This window comes from Rhododendron vialii, chromosome 7a, assembly GCF_030253575.1.
Source record: "Rhododendron vialii isolate Sample 1 chromosome 7a, ASM3025357v1".
In the NCBI taxonomy this organism is placed as follows: Eukaryota; Viridiplantae; Streptophyta; class Magnoliopsida; order Ericales; family Ericaceae; genus Rhododendron; species Rhododendron vialii.
Genome location: NC_080563.1, coordinates 4,236,858 through 4,252,864, shown reverse-complemented (window position 1 = coordinate 4,252,864; position 16,007 = coordinate 4,236,858). Strand labels below are relative to the sequence as shown.

Here is a 16,007-nt window from a genome sequence, read left to right as displayed (position 1 = left end):
AACTATAAATACAATTTTGAGAAATTTTGAAAGAATTGTATTTACACAAATAATTTTGAAATTTTAAAAACTATAAAAACAGTTTTTGTGTAAAAAACAATTTTCTATAAAAGAGTTTTGAAATTTCAAAAACAGTTTTTTGAAAAACACACTTTATTTACTTACAGTTTTTAAAATTTTTGAAAAAATTGTTTTTTGTAAAAAAAAAAAAAATTGAAAGTTACAGTTTTTTAAAATTATTTTTTGACAACATTGTTGAGAGAGAGAGAGAGAATGTTTTTGTGTAATGTTGGTGTACTTGATTGAGAGATAAAATTTGGTTATTGACAAAATATTGCTAGTTTTGATTATTGAATAGCCAAAATTTGATGAGTTGTAAAGAGGTTGCTAGGTTTGGTTATTCCAATGTGAGAACTTTTTTAATTCAACATTGCTACCTTTAACAATTTTTTATTTTGCTTATTCCACTGTTGATGCTCTGAGCTTGAGTAGCTAACTCATCAACATAAGTGCTGTTCAAAAAAAAAAAAATTGCATTTCAAAAAAAAAACTTATCAACACAAGTATTTAACAATAAGAATTATTATTTAAGTTGTTCATCTGGCAGTTAAATTCAGGCTATCAAGTTACACGCAAGAGCATCTCCAACTCTCGCTCAAATTTAAAAAATCCATTTCTTATGAACCACTCTAACGACAAATTCAAATCCAACCGCGAGTTCAAGTAAAAGCATCAATAACGACATTGTTGTAAATTGCGATGAGTTGCCTTCAATTGGAGTCTTCCTCGATTTGGTTAAATTTAAGTAAAATCAAATCTGCTATATGAGTTTGAGTCGAGGACTAGAGTGAGTTTAAACTTTAAAGGGGTGTTTGTATCGTATCATCTCATGTTTATGTCAGAATTTTCTCAATCATAACCCAACTTTTTTAGGTTTTTTTGTTATCGTATCGTATCATATTTGTGTTCCGTGTCAGAAATAGTCGATCATAACCCGCTAATTTTGTGTCGGGGTCGAAAATTCCCACCCCATTAGCTCTGACACCTGATTTTATTTCAAGAAAGGCCCTAAAACCTGCTAAAGCCCGTCTGGCCCATACGCCCAACTCCACGCCCAATGGGCTGAATGACCCTGGTCCATTTTAACACGCCCCTAGGGCAACTTCGAGGGAAACCTAGGGTTCTTTGTTTCCTTGCTCTGCATTCGTCCCTCAGCTGAATCGCCAAGCTCTCCAAAATGGTACCTTCACTTGCATCTATATACTTCTACATATGTTTGTCTGTGTATACATATCTATCCCCCTCTGTATGGTTCTATGTCCCAAGTCTCTGCGTTGTAGCATGAAGCTTAGTGTTCAAATGCTGCGAAGTTTTTGTTTTGATGAATGCTTGGTTTTTAAGCTCCTATTTGACGGCTTAATGTTCATTTGCGTCATTTTTCTTTCATCAAAAACAAAGAATGTCGTGTGCTAGCTTCTGGAAAGTCTCAATCAACCACTTTGACACCTCTAATATAAAATATCTATGTGAAAACTGCGATAGTTACCTTTCAGAAAATTCTAACTATAAGGGAAATGCTTGTGCTTTATTCTTATGAAGGTGGGAATGCTTTATTCTTGTGAAGGTTGGAGAAAAGATAAAATGAAAACCGATTATTAATCCAAATTCAAGTTTGAAGCTCAGATAATTAACCTCTTTTGGTTAGCCCGAAAAATGGGAGATCTAGGACGAATTTCATTCAGTTAGATATGGTAGATTAAAATGCTATACCAAAAGAATTGATGGCTGAGTGGTACGAGGTAGGAAACTCTCAAGTACGGTTCTAAGGGAAGGGATTGACCGGCATATTCCACCCGGGGGAACAGGCCATTCTTGTAGTCACGGCCAACTCAACTTATACAGGAGTTGGGGAGACCAGAAGATTGTCGAGGACATATCTGCTGTTATTTTTCTTGGTGGCTTTGTCTTTAATTGGTGTAAAAGAGTTTTCAGTATTGCAGTGTCTCTTTATTTTTTTTCTTTTCTGGTTGTTGGTGTCATCAAGTACTGTTTTCATGATGATTTATTCTTCTATCAATGCAGACCAAAAGAACCAAGAAGGCTGGTATTGTTGGGAAGTACGGTACGTGCTTAGCATTGGGGCTTTGTTTTGTTTCCTTTCTTTTTTTATTTTTTATTTTTTCTTTGCATTGAGATGAATCGTGATGAGACAAGGTTGACAAAATGTGGTATAATAGCTTGTCAGTGTTAAACACACAGTGTCAGATAAGGGAGGAAGTCAAGGAAATGTATATTTGGCCCACGTAGATAAATATAAAGATAGCGAAATAGCCATCCAGGGCTCTATTCCTCAACATGGCTTTGGCAGTTCACTTTGCCCTTCCTCCCCCTCCAAAATCCAACCGATACAAACAGAGCTTTGCTTCCTGTTGTTTATGAGCAAGTGTTACTGTGTTAGTAGCTAATTGCTGTGGTTTAACTCTTAAGTAGCATCATTTTGATGTTGAACTGATATCTCTACATATCACGTTTCCAGTGTGTGTGTAGCTAGGGATGCAGTGCTTAACTGAGTACATTTTCAGGTACCCGTTATGGGGCTAGTTTGCGGAAGCAGATCAAGAAGATGGAAGTCAGTCAGCACAGCAAATACTTCTGTGAGTTCTGTGGCAAGGTGAATCCCCCTCACCTTTTGGCTTATTTTTACCATGTTTGACATGGGGCCTGTGTATTGCACGTAGTAACCATAGAAACTAAGATTTAATTGTTTCATTGAGGCTGTCTTTCTCTTGAAATGCGTGCAATCTGTCTTAATTGAAGGCGTGCTCTTACAGTATGCAGTGAAAAGGAAGGCTGTGGGAATTTGGGGATGCAAGGACTGTGGCAAAGTCAAAGCAGGCGGTGCTTACACATTGAAGTAATGATTCTCTTACCTTATTTATCTGTGTTATGTGTATATGCAAGTCAAAAGTACCCGATTTTGCTTTGTTAATCAACTGTATACAGGTTGCCTGTTAATGTGCTTGTATGAAACTACCTAATGCTGGTTGTTTGGCAAATGACAGCACTGCAAGCGCTGTAACCGTTAGGAGCACCATCAGAAGGTTGAGGGAGCAGACTGAGAGCTAAGATCTGAATTGCTATGGAAAGGCTTTTACCCTTGCCAGAAAATGCTTCCGATTTAGTGGGGTTTTTTTTTTTTTCTTTTTCAGTTTTGATGTTTGGTTATGTACTTGAGGCAGACCTGAAACATGGAAAGGAATTATTCTGATGGTTTAAAACTTTTCTTTTTCTTTTATGAATCATTTATCTTGTGGTTGCATTGTGATTATTATTATTTTCCTCCAGAGGATTGGGAACATGTTTTGATTCCACGAAAGAGTTCTTTTTCCTTCTTTCAATCGAATTACACCAAGAGTTTGATGAGGATAATTTCTGTTTACCGTCCATCTACTACAGTTTTTTCAGAGTGAAAATATGTATGGACATGCTTTGTTTTGTGACTCTTGCCACAACTTCTGGGATGACTTATTTTTTATTTTTAAGTTGTGTTATAAAAATAATTTTAATTAAACTTCTTCATGTCTGCAATTTGTGGAAATAAGACAAAACCGTTAAAAATTGATCTTATCTAATTCAAGAAAAAGGCCCACTTAGAATCTAAAGTTACCTAACGCGTTGTAATTACAGCATAGCTATTGTATTGTCACCACATCTGTTCATATTATTACATGGATTTACAACTGAACTGAACCTTACAAGAAAGCTAAGTTAGAGCAAAAAGAACTAGTTATTCATTCAGCCATTTTCTCCAACTGGAAAAGGCACCTCATATTACATCTTCTCAAGCAAAAAGGAAAATGCAACAGGGAATAGTGGTGTGTATGTGCCTTGTGGTTACGGCAGTCTGACATTTTAGTATGCACATTGTCACTCTCACCATTTTATCGCAATTGGTTTTGGACAGCCTTCACTGCCGCTACTCTAGCTGCATTTGCAGCCCGGTTAGCTGCTGCTACTGCTCTGTTCACTCTTTCATCCACCTTTGCCACATTGTAGGCTTTCTCAGCTGCTCGTCTAACTTCCTGATAATGAGACATCACATCAGAAAAATGGTTATCTTCTCTTGTCACCTTAATTGATTTTTTGATGAGTACTAATTCTTAATAGCACCACGTGGAAAATATCACTCAAATAGTCATGAACCACATACTGCCATGGTGGTGACTTATTACCATCAATTACTTCTAGGCTGTGTTTGGATTTCGGATCAGTATTTTGGGCAAGAAAAATGAAAATGAGAACAAAAAGTTTCAAGAATCTAACTATTGTGAGCAATGATGCTTTTAACTTCCTTTTCTTTATTATTTGAATATATACCTGGACAGTGTTCAGTACTCTGGAATGATACACTGCGACAGGAGATACAGGATAGGTGGTGTTCTGAGTGCTTGGAACATCAAGAATCCCATTATTCCAATGCCCAGATTGGGTCTCGCCATCTCTGAAAGTGTACATTCCAAGCCCTTGCCTTTTGCCCTCATGCCAAGCTCCTTCATACCGATGCCCACTTGCGAAACGATACATTCCAAAACCATGCATCTTGTCTGCAAAGTATTCTCCAGCATAAACGTCCCCATTCCTATATATGAGACACAGATAAGCCAATGGTCACAAGTAACAAATTATTATCGTATTCGGGAAATGTCCTCATTTTATACCTACACAGCAAACCATATCTTGTGATCATTCATGATAGATTGAAGCACGCCCTTTAAAGGTAACTTTTGATGTGAACTAGGGTCTAGGAGAGCATTATATTCCTGGACGGGGCCAGGTTAAAATATAGCATCTATAATGATTCTTCTTATTTAACCAAACATAAAAGGAGTATCTCAAAAAAAAGAAAGTACACACATTCATCAAGCTGAAACCAACAGCTGGAATAAGGGATCCTCCCTAACCTTAGCAGTTAGCAGGAAACATCAGGGAATCATAAGGCCACTAGGCTACTTATGAAGTTTTGGAGTTACATGTTGTCAAGCTTATACTTCCTTCCATTTCATTAGTAACTGGTGCCTAAGCCTATAAATAAGGCTCGAGTGCAAGTAATTGTATTAGAGAATTGCCATATTATTCATAATTTCATACATAAACAAACTCCAAATGCAAAATGATTTACACCTTAAATATCATTAAAAAAAAAACTTATGGATCACACTCAAAATTGTTAAAGAAGTCTGTTCAAATCAAATGTTCTTAAAGCCGGGGAATCTCTTCATGTTCTAAGCTCCACCCAACACTATGCTGTGTTGCACTTCATTGGCCAATATGTACACCATAACTTACAAAACGTAGAGCACTCAGTTATTTCCCACACATTCATCATAAAATATTTTCAAGAAACGATTTCCAACCAAATAATTCGAATGTTTACCCACTCAAATACCAAACTTTTAAAACGTTACCAACATGCTAAAAACATCTGAACAAGCTGAATGACTAAATTTGTACAACTATGGTCCATGCACAATGCACATACAACCACCAAAAAAACCAACCTTCTATCACATTCAAAACCTAACCACACAGAAGTAGGCATTCAGAGATGATCCTTTCCAACAACAATAGTCTCACAACTTACACATACTTTCAATGACCAAATCCACAATTAGTAGAATATGCACCAAGTTACAACAAAACGAACGGAAAACCATGGAAGCAATTATCAAGAATTACCTGAAATGATAGTGCCCAAGCCCATGCTTGACACCCCACTTGAATTCCCCAACATACCTGCTACCATCATCGCAAGTATGAATCCCACAGCCATGACTCTGCCCATTTGACCATTCCCCACCATAAACGTCTCCGGTATAAAACCTATACACTCCAAAACCATGCCTAAGCCCTTGCCTGTACTGCCCCCTATACCTACTTCCTCTAGCCCAAGTCTCGACCCCATACCCATCATACTTCCCGTCAACCCAATCCCCCTCATACCTCCCACTCATGTAATAGTAGTAAACCCCACTACCCGAACACTTCCCTTTATGAAACTCCCCTTCATACACATCCCCATTGCTATAAACCTGAACCCAACACCCCGAACCGGCTATTTTTTCCGCTTTTCGCCCCGACCCAATCGACCAAAACACCGGCAAAAGCGGTCTAGACACTCGGGTTTTCGACCTGAGCTTGTTCGGGAGCGATTGGGCAAGTAATAATCGAATCGAGGGGAGGCGGGGGAGCGCGAGGTTGAGCGAAAACAAGAGGGCGGCCGCAAAGGCGAAGGCGGCGAGAGAGTCGAGCAGGAACGAGCGGCGGGGGTGCGAAACGAGGAAGTAGAAGAACGGGAGGGATAGCAAGAGGACGCAACGGAGGTGAATGCGCACGCGACGGAGGCGGCGGAGGATATTGTCGACGGCGGCGGGTCTTTTCGCCGGGAGTTTGAAGGTGTCGTGGCTTTTGAATGGGTACTGGTGAAGGGAATTAGACAGAGTGGGGGATTTAGAGAGAGGATTAGGTTTAGGGTTTGGGTGGGTTATGAGGGGACGCTTGTGAGGGGTTGGTTTGGGTGGGGGAGCGATTGGGTCGTCGTTTTGGGGGTGTGACGAACTTGGGTCGATTAAGATTTTTTGCGGGTTCGTGCCGAAATTGGAGAGAGAATTGAGATGAGGAGAGAATTGGGATTTGGGGGATTGTTGTTGTTGGGGGTGGTGCTTGTGGCGGGGTGTGGGGTTGAAATCGGAAGAGACGCCGGTGCTTTCTGTTCCGATCTGAAGTTCGGATTTCTTCTGATGCATTACATAATACTCTCTCTCTCTCCTCAAAATCGCCGGTGCTTTCTGTTCCGATCTGAAGTTCGGATTTCTTCTGATGCATTACATAATATACTCTCTCTCTCCTCAAAATTGGAGTAGTTCCTCTCTCTCTCTCTCTCTCTCTCTCTCTGTGTAGCGAAGAAGTGTGGGAGGAGATGAAATTGAAAGCAGAGACGGCCGGCCGCAGCACGCAATTTGGATGAGATTTATACTCCAATCCTATCTGTTTGCTTTTCTTGGAGTATATAAAAATCGTATAGTACGATTTTAACCTCGTATAGTACCACTTCTTGAAATATTTATTTTAATTTTTTTTCCCACCGTTCAAAATTACTCAACCAATTACTCCTTGAGGTCTTTCCAACGTCACAAGAAAAAAAAAAAAAAAAAATTAAAGAGGCATTCTTAATAGCGTTTACAAAAATGATACGGTCACCCTTAAAAACAAAGTAGTAAAATGGAACATAGCAGAGTATGCGCATTTCGAGTTGCCATCAAAATTCGAGCTCAACAACTGAAATGTCACGTGTTTTCGATACTTTGTTTGCCCTTTTATTTTATTTTTGAAGAACATTTTTCCTTTATTTTGATTTTCGAAACTTTTACTAGTAGTAAAATAATACTATGTGTTGCTCATCCTACCCAAACTTTACACACTGGATTTAACTTTTTGTTTTTAGTCAATTAGCACAATGAAGGAGTACTAGCTAATTTCAAACTTACAGGCACTGTAGGTTCTGATTCTGCTTTCAATTATTCCAAAGACTTTTCTTTTCTATATTCATACGTGAGAACATGAGTAAATTTTGCGTGTAAGGGACTGGTGAATTTTTAAGGTTTCTCTCCTGTATTCATACGTAAGAACATGAGTAAATTTCAAAAAAAAAATTACATTTTTGGGAAAAAAAAAAACCTCTTTTTTCTTTAATTTTTTAACACTAAGGGTAGACGTAGTGATGATTTGATGACCGCGCATAACTTGATGCTCACGTTCGAGTTTTACTGGTGGAGCTATAACTTGTCTTATTTTCCTCTTATCAAATGCTAAAAAACATCATCGCCATGTTTATTTTGGGACTCAAGTCTCAACCTTTTCTCTCTGCACATGATCCCTAATAAAATTGCTCTCATTTCTCTATTTCTTTCCACTCGGTACCCAAAATCTAAAATCCCAAAAACGAACATGGTCATACCTCTCATGATAATTACAGTGGCCTCATTATGCTTTTTTCAAATTTATTACTAGGACTTTTAACCAAAAAATAATAATTACTCCTTAGGGCTCCACAGGATGGATGTTTCTTCTTCACCAAGTAAAGCAAGAGAGGAACTTCAATCCCTGCAATTAATCTGAGAGTCAAAGACATTCTTGGTAGAACCGCGTTTCGAAAATAAATGAATTGACAAAAGTCTTGTTTGGAAGCTAATTAAATGGAAGGAGAAGAGTATGAGAGTTGTCTGACCATTGACAAGTCTTTCACGGATTGTTAATTGTTCAATTTGTTCCTTCGAAAAAAAGTACATCCAAACAAAGAAAACCAAAAACTTAATTGAGAAGAAGCTGACCCCGTTTCAGAACACATTCTTAAAAAATACAGTAAATGCTTATTTTCACATTTTCAAATTCAAAAATAATGTAAATAAAAAATATTTTTTGATTTTTTTTACACCGTATAAAAGATCTCATTGAGATCTTTCAAACAATATCATATTGCATATTTTTAAATTTTATTAAACCCATTATTTTTAAGTTTGAAATTACCTTTTTAAAAAATAAGTGCTTAAAACCCGTTCTGAAACGGGGCAGATCGTGGGTTGAATAAAAGGAAGCTCTAAAACAAAAATGATACTCACACAACAATCTAAACACAACACTAAACACAACCTCTCACATACATATGGGCTTCACACACAATACTATGCTTGGATCCCACATGTATGTGAAAGGTTGTGTAAGTTATTGTGTTTAAATCATTGTGTGAATAACATTGTTCGCTCTAAAAAGGCGAGGGAAGGGATGAAGTCATTGAAGCATTGGAATCAAACCTAAACAACAGACCCAATAATAAAAAGACATCCATTTTTAAATTGGCTTCCTTTACAAAAGGAGTGGAAGTAAATAGGCTTATTTGATTTAAGGAAACGGCTCCTCTGCCGTTTAGGGCAGAACTGCACCCCTCTCGTTTTTTCACAAACACCGAAATCTAGGGCGTGCTTGAAAATTGAGGAAAGAAAGAAGGAGAAATGATTAAGAAGGAAAAGGTAGAGAAAGTTGAGAGAAAATTTTATTTGCTCTTCTCTACCTTTTCAAGTTTCGTTTCTTTTTTCCTTCTTTCCACAACTTCGGAAGACAACCATAATCTCACAAGCACGCGTGAGCGAGAGGAGAACACATTTCAACACCAAACAAACAAGTGAGGTGAGTGATTCTTTGATCAGACAAGTGACTGATGGAAGCTAGTTTTTTTTCCTTCTGCCACTCGTTGGTATTTGACTTCAGAATTTAAATTTACATCTAAATTTTACCAGAGTTTAGCAGGACGCAAGCACGCAACGTTGGAGAGGGAAAAAAAGAGAGGATTTTCTAGCAAATTAGCTAACAAAAAGAGGAAAGAAATAAGAACCAAGAAATGAGTTCTCAACACATCAGATCCAACAATAAATGCCAGCAATGACATTTGCGGTTGAATAGACAAAAGACACGATCCTTTCTTGACCATAGACAAGTAGAAAGATTTAATCTGGTAAAGGAACGTCGCATGCTTGCATCCTGCTGAGAGAGAGAGAGAGAGAGAGAGAGAGAGAGAGAGAGAGAGAGAGCAGAGAACAGAAGGGAGAAAGGATAAAAACCCCACCCAAAGGCACATGATATGGAACTAATGTGAGCAAAACAAGAAAGTTTCATGTGTTCTAACAATAAAAATTCTACATATAGCTAACCTCTACCTTCAACCAAATGGCTTCACAGGATTACATCACGAAACACAGATCATCCAGACACAGATAACCCTGCCTTGAATCTAAATCTAACCCATTACATGACAAGTACTCTGAATATAGTAAGAAATACAAGACAGATGAACAGACCTATAAAGGAAATCACATCCAACAATTCTGGACACTGGAAAAAGAGAAAACATGGTCTGTTGAATTCACCGATACATTGAAAAGACAAGTCCTCAACATACAAGCCAGACATGATTTTTCATCGTTTAATGAATATCTGTTTAATGAATTACTGTTCTTTGGAAATGCTGCAGTTTACCTCGCTGGTTATAGAACTAGTACATCAGCAGAAACAAGACGAGAATCACTTGTCGCAGAAATTAGCAATCTCCTGCAGAGGGTATTTTGTTGTATCACGCCTTGTGAATCTTGAAGCCAAATACTCTTGGAACATAGCTCTGTGTGGCTTTTTGTGGCTTGAGATGCCCGTATGTCATCAAGAAGAGGTGGGGGAATGTAGTTCCAAAATAAGCTCCATCAATATCTTGGCAAAGTTAAAGCAAACCCATAATACAGAAAACTAAACAATGTAACACATTGTGTGAAGGAAAACACAGAAGTCTCAGTAGTGTCAGACAAAGTATCCACATCATACTCTTTCTGAGATTTCACTATTATCAAACCTAATCACACAACCACTCTAGCAACTCGCTAAGCATTTTAGCTTGGCTCTCAACAGGAACCCATCTTTCCCCAAAATCTATTAAACTATTACAAAAAGGCAAAGAGCTCATCAATCTACACACTACACAGTGATATGGTAGTCCAAATTGTACCATATAAACTAACCCGGATGGAGGATTCAAACAAACAATATCTGGACATTATTTCAGTCCGAAACCATGTTTGTGGACACAAACTAGGACAATGCTCATGGACACATGAATCTCTAGTTTCAAGGTCACCATGTGTATTCCGTGTACTATTCGGCGAAATATAAGATAAGCAGAAATTTCATTCATTGTATGCCGACAGTCAAAACATTCGAATGCACATAATCATGTAATCATGCATAATCATTGATCATAAACTGAACCACACTGAATTAAGCAAACAGAAGCTCGACAGCTGATGTCTACGCACCTAAGATAATGAAGAATTAAAATAGTACAGGATTATGTAACAGAGTTCAAAAATAAGATCAAACTACTGTTTGCAAGAACATAAAACAAGCTGAGAATATCTGAACCAACATGAATGCAACTTTTGTAGCAAGCATATAAAAGCAGCCAACAGCAAAACATTACTAATAAAGAAATTGGTATGACGCAAGGATACTGCCTTGGTACTTGGAGCGAGGGTAGTAAATATCTTCACATTTGGGACAGTATATTTTTACAGTACTTGAACGCGGAATGTCTGATTGACCAACTGGAAGGCAGGGTTGTCCACAGCAATATACTCTTGGGCATCTCCCAAAGTCATAATTTTTGTACTTCTCCAACTGTAGGTCATTAATAAACCATATTACCCAGGAAACAACATGAAAAGGTAACGAAAGTAACAGTCAATATAATCTCACTTAGTTTATTACCATTGCTGCCATTCCCTTGGTAGTTAATATGTATCTAACATGTATCATTCCATACAGCATCTCTGCTGCTGATTCAACCAACTCATTCTGCTCTTCAGTAAACATGTCACCTGTACATGTTCATACGATGTCAAGAAAAAGCTATTTCTGGAATTCAATGAGCACACAAAGCTAGGGTAATGCAACAGACATTTTAAAGAAATTCACAAGACATCCATTCTTCAGGCAGAATAATATCTACAGCTCAACTCAATTAAGAAATGTTTAGCTACATAGGAGAGACCTCAGCAAGCCGAAGTTACTCAAGTTGTCATTTCTGAGACTCCTAAAGTGGGTAACCTATTATGTGTTCTGTGCCGTAATGGATTGCTCAGACCTAGGGAAGTTGTTTGGTGGCTTGTGACTCCCAAGTTATCTTTCATATTTTTGTACCTGTAAAGTGCTCTTTCTAATGACAAATAGATGTGAATCATCTTACTTCAATAACCACACTTCCAATTAAGTGAGCTACATGCAAGACTGATCGTCATTTCTCAAGTTTAGAAAATGAATTCTCCTTATGCCCTTGCGATGCTTGAGATTGTTTAATTCAAAGCCATTTTCAGAGTCCTGGGATTAACAGATGCGTGCAGGCGTCATGTACCAACAACTCCTAATGCGCAGGAGAAAATAGCAAGGTTCACAGACTGTGGGAAGACAATATAGGATCTTGTTCAAGGTCAACAATCAAAATTCGATGGAAACAGTTGATTTAATGGTCAAATAGTTGTTCCATCCCGCAAAACCTACATAAAGGACCGTGAAAACCTTGTAAGCATATCTATGCAAAAAGTAACATAAGTCATACTGCCCTTCCAAAATTGCAACCATTACTTCGCTGCAACCATTACTTCGCTGTAGTAGTACAGAGAGCACCGTAATTCCGTGTACGTAAATGCAGTGAAATTCTTACCATGAGAGGACTCAACGTCCAAAATTAGATCCAGGGCATAGTCGTAATACGGAACTTGGCTGCTCAGCCCACAAAGATTGAAATCATCTTGGATGTACTCATCATCAACTTCGCAGAAAAATTCATTTCCTCGCAGATTGCAAAACCAAGAAATCCAAGATGTGTCATCCCCTTCAGAACCACTGACATCAGACTCTTCACTGTCTGTATCAGATTCTTCTGCAAAATAGGCAAACATAAGATATCAATCTCAATGGTACGTTATGCAATCTTCAACTGTTTTTCCCAGGACACAACAAACATTACAGGCATTCTGTTATCGATGAAAGAAATGGGATCCAGTTCATAACGTGGCATGTCATGGGCACAACTAGGGAGTTTGATGTCACCAAAAGCAGTTAAACCACAAGAGGTTTTTAATGTGTAAGGTAAACTTCTTACTCTACCTCCTGGTAGTATTTTATGTTATTTCTAAATCAATAACAGCAAACACTATTATCACCTATTAGCTCTTCACTTCACATGACTGGGATTTGAACAAAATGAAGAAACCATAATGTCGATAATTCAACTGAAGACAAACTGATTTCTTTACTGGAATCTAGAGTTTGAGTCTTAGTTCGTTGTGAGGCCCATGATTATTTGGTGGGACAGAGTCAAAGGACGCCTCAACTGGATCTTGACATACACTATTATTGAAAACTTCAATGGGATTTTGATGTCATTGAGACTACCTCAATGAAATGATGGTCAAACGTCACTATGGTCTTCAATGACAAGGTTAATATGTCAGCAAAAGTGGGAATTTACATTCAATTTACAACAGTAACTGTAACTCGCAAGAGCCCTGTTTCATTTGGGGTGTGTAGATTCATGCACATTCATGCAGGTGTCTTTCCTCAGTCGCCATCATTTTGCCTCTCTTCCGAAGGATACATCCTCATCGTCTCCATTACTACTTATTCCTTGTTCAAAATTGACGAGAAGACCCATCCCTCACAACTTTACAATTTCATGAGGACTGGCAAATTTGAATCTGCCGCAACATAGACTGGGCGTCAAAACAAGCATACCCAGGACATTACTTCAGGACCCTACGTCCTAGGATAGTAGGATTTCAATCAAAATATCTTGTTCCTAGGATCTCACGACGTCGCCAACCTCCAGGTGAGATCTGTGACACACCCGTAGTTCAACTTACACTTAGGCTCCGATACAGTTCTGGGATTGTTAAGGTCAATTGCCACATGACTGGTATTAGGATAAGAGATGTTCTTCCAAGATTACCATCGCCAAGGCACGCCTGACATTATACAAACACTAGCCCGAGAGGAAGTTAGGTACTAGCCTAGCGTGCTCGACACTGCCTCCCTCCATATTGTGAGAACAGAACATATTCTTCAAGGTTTACCACCAAATAAACTAAGCCATAGGCTCTCTCCCTCTCCTCTAGACTAACCCCCACAACAACCCCACCCCCCCCCCCCCCCCCAAACAACAACAACAACAACAACCACCCAGTTGGTCTTCCTTCATATACAAAGGGGACCCAATGAAGCTCAAGGCCTGTAATGATTAAAGATCTCAAGGTTATCCAACTCTCTTCCCTGCACCCTCTCTCTCTCTCCTGAGAATGCCACTCTCTCATCCTCCACATCCAGAAGTATCGCACCACCTCATTGACTAATGTAGTTTACATCACCGCGTAGCGCACACACCAACAAAAACAAAAAAACAAAACAAGGATCGACTCCCACTTTCATCTAGGATAGGCGGCTGAGAACAGGGCAGGGCTATCCCCATGGTGTACCCTTTCTATTTCCTACACCGTAACAAGGGTCAGTATAGGTCAATGAAATTCTTTGTAATGGAGCATCACTTAACCTTCAATTACATACAGGAGAGCCCTAATCAACTCAGGCTATACAAAACAATTCTGCCCACAACTGATTTCACAAAAAGATTATTCCCAGTCCCAACCTTAGTTGCTATTAAGCAACTCGAAAATTACAGCCTACAGTGCCCCCAATTCCTTCTTTTCCCTGCACTATCAAAAAGACTAGCTTTACTCAAGAACATAAATCATCTTACTCCTATACCTCCTAACAAGCTGCTGACTTGTAAATTATACAATCCACATCAAAACAAATAAATACCTAAGCTAAAACAAATCACATACAACAGGCCCAGATCCACACACCACCAAAACGACATCACACAAAACTACCAGCACAACTAAATATTCAGGTAGATTAGAAAAATAAAAAATTATAAGAAAACAAAACCAACCATCCGAGCACTTGTTCTTCGAAGGGAGAGAGCGATCGACCGGCTGCGACTTGCCGGAAGAAGTCGAGGGCATCGACACTATCCTCTCCTTATCCTTGGTGCTCAATAATCCCCGCGTCGAATTCGACGGCGACGACTTCTCCAGGTGCTTGTCTAAGGCGTCGTTGATCCGCTTTCGATCCAACGGCCCACCGACGCTCTCGGCCTTGGAGGATCCACCACCGCCTCCGCCTCGATCTCTATTATACATGACCAGTGTGTGTGTATAGGTGTATACGGATATGTTCAGATGAGAGAACTAGAGCTCTGGTATGAGGTTTCGAAGATGCTCATCGTACATCACGTGAGTCTGGATTGAGAGAGAGAGAGAGACGATGAAAACTAGGGTTAGCGTCTAGTTTCCTGTTACTGGTATTTTTTTACGGGAAAAACCTGATATTTTCTCTCTCTCCTCTCGCGCCGGCTCACTCTCTCGCCCACACGCAACTAGCCAGAAGTAATTCTTCGTGGTCAAGAGTAATTCTTTGCTGTCTGGAGTAATGTTACGGTCAAGTGTAATTTTCGCGGTTAAGAGTAATTATTTGTGATCAGGAGTAATTCTTCGCGATCAGAAGTAATTTTTCGTGGACATGAGTAATTCTCTACGGTAAAAAATAAAAATATTAACGGAACAAGGGCCTAATTCTAGCATGAATGGCTTCAGAAAGGGGACCAATTGAGTAAGCGTAAGCTGATCAAGACACCCACCGTCGGTAAAAAAATAGCATGGTGTCAAATGTATTATTTTAGAGTTGGTGAAAGTAATCATTTATTTACTTTACACTCTGATCAAAATGTATTTTTTTTTGTAAAATTTAGCTCAGCAAAAGGAGACCAAGAGTAGTAAATAAATTATACAGTACTCAAGCTGAAAACCTTATCCTTTTTCGGCTGACTATTGAAACCTTTATTCAAATGAGTTTAGTAGGGTACGAACCAATGGATTGGATTTCCAAAAAAAATGATTGAACCCCTTGATTGGTCCAGTAAACAAACAAATTGATTAGTATTTGTCAACGGCAAGAATTTAAGGAATTAAATCCTTTATGTCTCATACTCTCTAATAAGCATCGAAATCTCCGATACATGGTTTTAAATATTGTGGGATCTGTTTACGGCTCTTTATTTTGTTTTTATAAATGAACCATTTCTAAAGGACGGTGAAGTTGGGGCTAGCCGGCTAGGATGTCTGTTCCGGGAGAGTGCAATTTTGTTCACCTCTTTCAAAAGAGGGTGAACATTACCTTCTATCCTATTGGTTGAAATTGGTGTGGATCTCACCACAAAGTGATGTCATGTTTACTATGCAATACACTTTTTGGTAAGTATGACATCACTTTGTGGTGAGATTCACACAATACCCTCG

The 16,007-nt window shown here is 38.8% G+C and overlaps 3 protein-coding genes across 4 annotated transcripts; 1 reads left to right on the top strand and 2 right to left on the bottom strand.

The window, feature by feature from the left end:
- The first annotated feature begins 1,110 nt into the window (after positions 1-1,110).
- LOC131332260 (large ribosomal subunit protein eL43) lies at positions 1,111-3,328 on the top strand. 2 transcript variants are annotated; one of them, XM_058366386.1, is made up of 5 exons: positions 1,111-1,240; positions 2,083-2,122; positions 2,583-2,671; positions 2,832-2,914; positions 3,063-3,328. In XM_058366386.1, the coding sequence occupies exons 1-5, from the start codon at positions 1,238-1,240 to the stop codon at positions 3,124-3,126; spliced, it is 279 nt and encodes a 92-aa protein (XP_058222369.1). In that variant the 5' UTR covers positions 1,111-1,237; the 3' UTR covers positions 3,127-3,328. The 2 variants fall into 2 exon arrangements, with proteins under 2 accessions (XP_058222369.1, XP_058222368.1); XM_058366385.1 differs by lacking the exon at positions 1,111-1,240 and having other exon boundaries at positions 2,077-2,122.
- A 322-nt stretch (positions 3,329-3,650) lies between these two features.
- LOC131332259 (uncharacterized) lies at positions 3,651-7,083 on the bottom strand. Its single transcript, XM_058366384.1, has 3 exons — positions 5,737-7,083; positions 4,378-4,639; positions 3,651-4,082 (listed from the first exon to the last, which is right to left on the bottom strand). The coding sequence occupies exons 1-3, from the start codon at positions 6,801-6,803 to the stop codon at positions 3,942-3,944; spliced, it is 1,470 nt and encodes a 489-aa protein (XP_058222367.1). The 5' UTR covers positions 6,804-7,083; the 3' UTR covers positions 3,651-3,941.
- A 2,620-nt stretch (positions 7,084-9,703) lies between these two features.
- On the bottom strand, positions 9,704-15,083 carry LOC131333146 (putative casein kinase II subunit beta-4). Its single transcript, XM_058367504.1, has 5 exons — positions 14,603-15,083; positions 12,314-12,532; positions 11,362-11,471; positions 11,106-11,271; positions 9,704-10,311 (listed from the first exon to the last, which is right to left on the bottom strand). The coding sequence occupies exons 1-5, from the start codon at positions 14,850-14,852 to the stop codon at positions 10,181-10,183; spliced, it is 876 nt and encodes a 291-aa protein (XP_058223487.1). The 5' UTR covers positions 14,853-15,083; the 3' UTR covers positions 9,704-10,180.
- Between the last annotated feature and the right edge of the window lie 924 nt (positions 15,084-16,007).

Bases quoted from the DNA above. Each gene is read 5' to 3' on its own strand.
- LOC131332259 (XM_058366384.1), bottom strand. From the start codon at position 6,803: ATGCATCAGAAGAAATCCGAACTTCAGATCGGAACAGAAAGCACCGGC. The intron at 4,640-5,736 runs GTAATTCTTGAT...TCTCATATATAG, and splicing joins CTTGGGCACTATCATTTCAG to GAATGGGGACGTTTATGCTG. The intron at 4,083-4,377 runs GTATATATTCAA...TCTCATTATCAG, and splicing joins GAGTACTGAACACTGTCCAG to GAAGTTAGACGAGCAGCTGA.
- LOC131333146 (XM_058367504.1), bottom strand. From the start codon at position 14,852: ATGTATAATAGAGATCGAGGCGGAGGCGGTGGTGGATCCTCCAAGGCC. The intron at 12,533-14,602 runs GTTGGTTTTGTT...CCTATTTTGCAG, and splicing joins GAAGAACAAGTGCTCGGATG to AAGAATCTGATACAGACAGT. The intron at 10,312-11,105 runs GTATCCTTGCGT...AACTTTGCCAAG, and splicing joins TCGCTCCAAGTACCAAGGCA to ATATTGATGGAGCTTATTTT.
- LOC131332260 (XM_058366385.1), top strand. From the start codon at position 2,077: ATGCAGACCAAAAGAACCAAGAAGGCTGGTATTGTTGGGAAGTACG. The intron at 2,123-2,582 runs GTACGTGCTTAG...GTACATTTTCAG, and splicing joins TGGTATTGTTGGGAAGTACG to GTACCCGTTATGGGGCTAGT. The intron at 2,915-3,062 runs GTAATGATTCTC...GGCAAATGACAG, and splicing joins GGCGGTGCTTACACATTGAA to CACTGCAAGCGCTGTAACCG.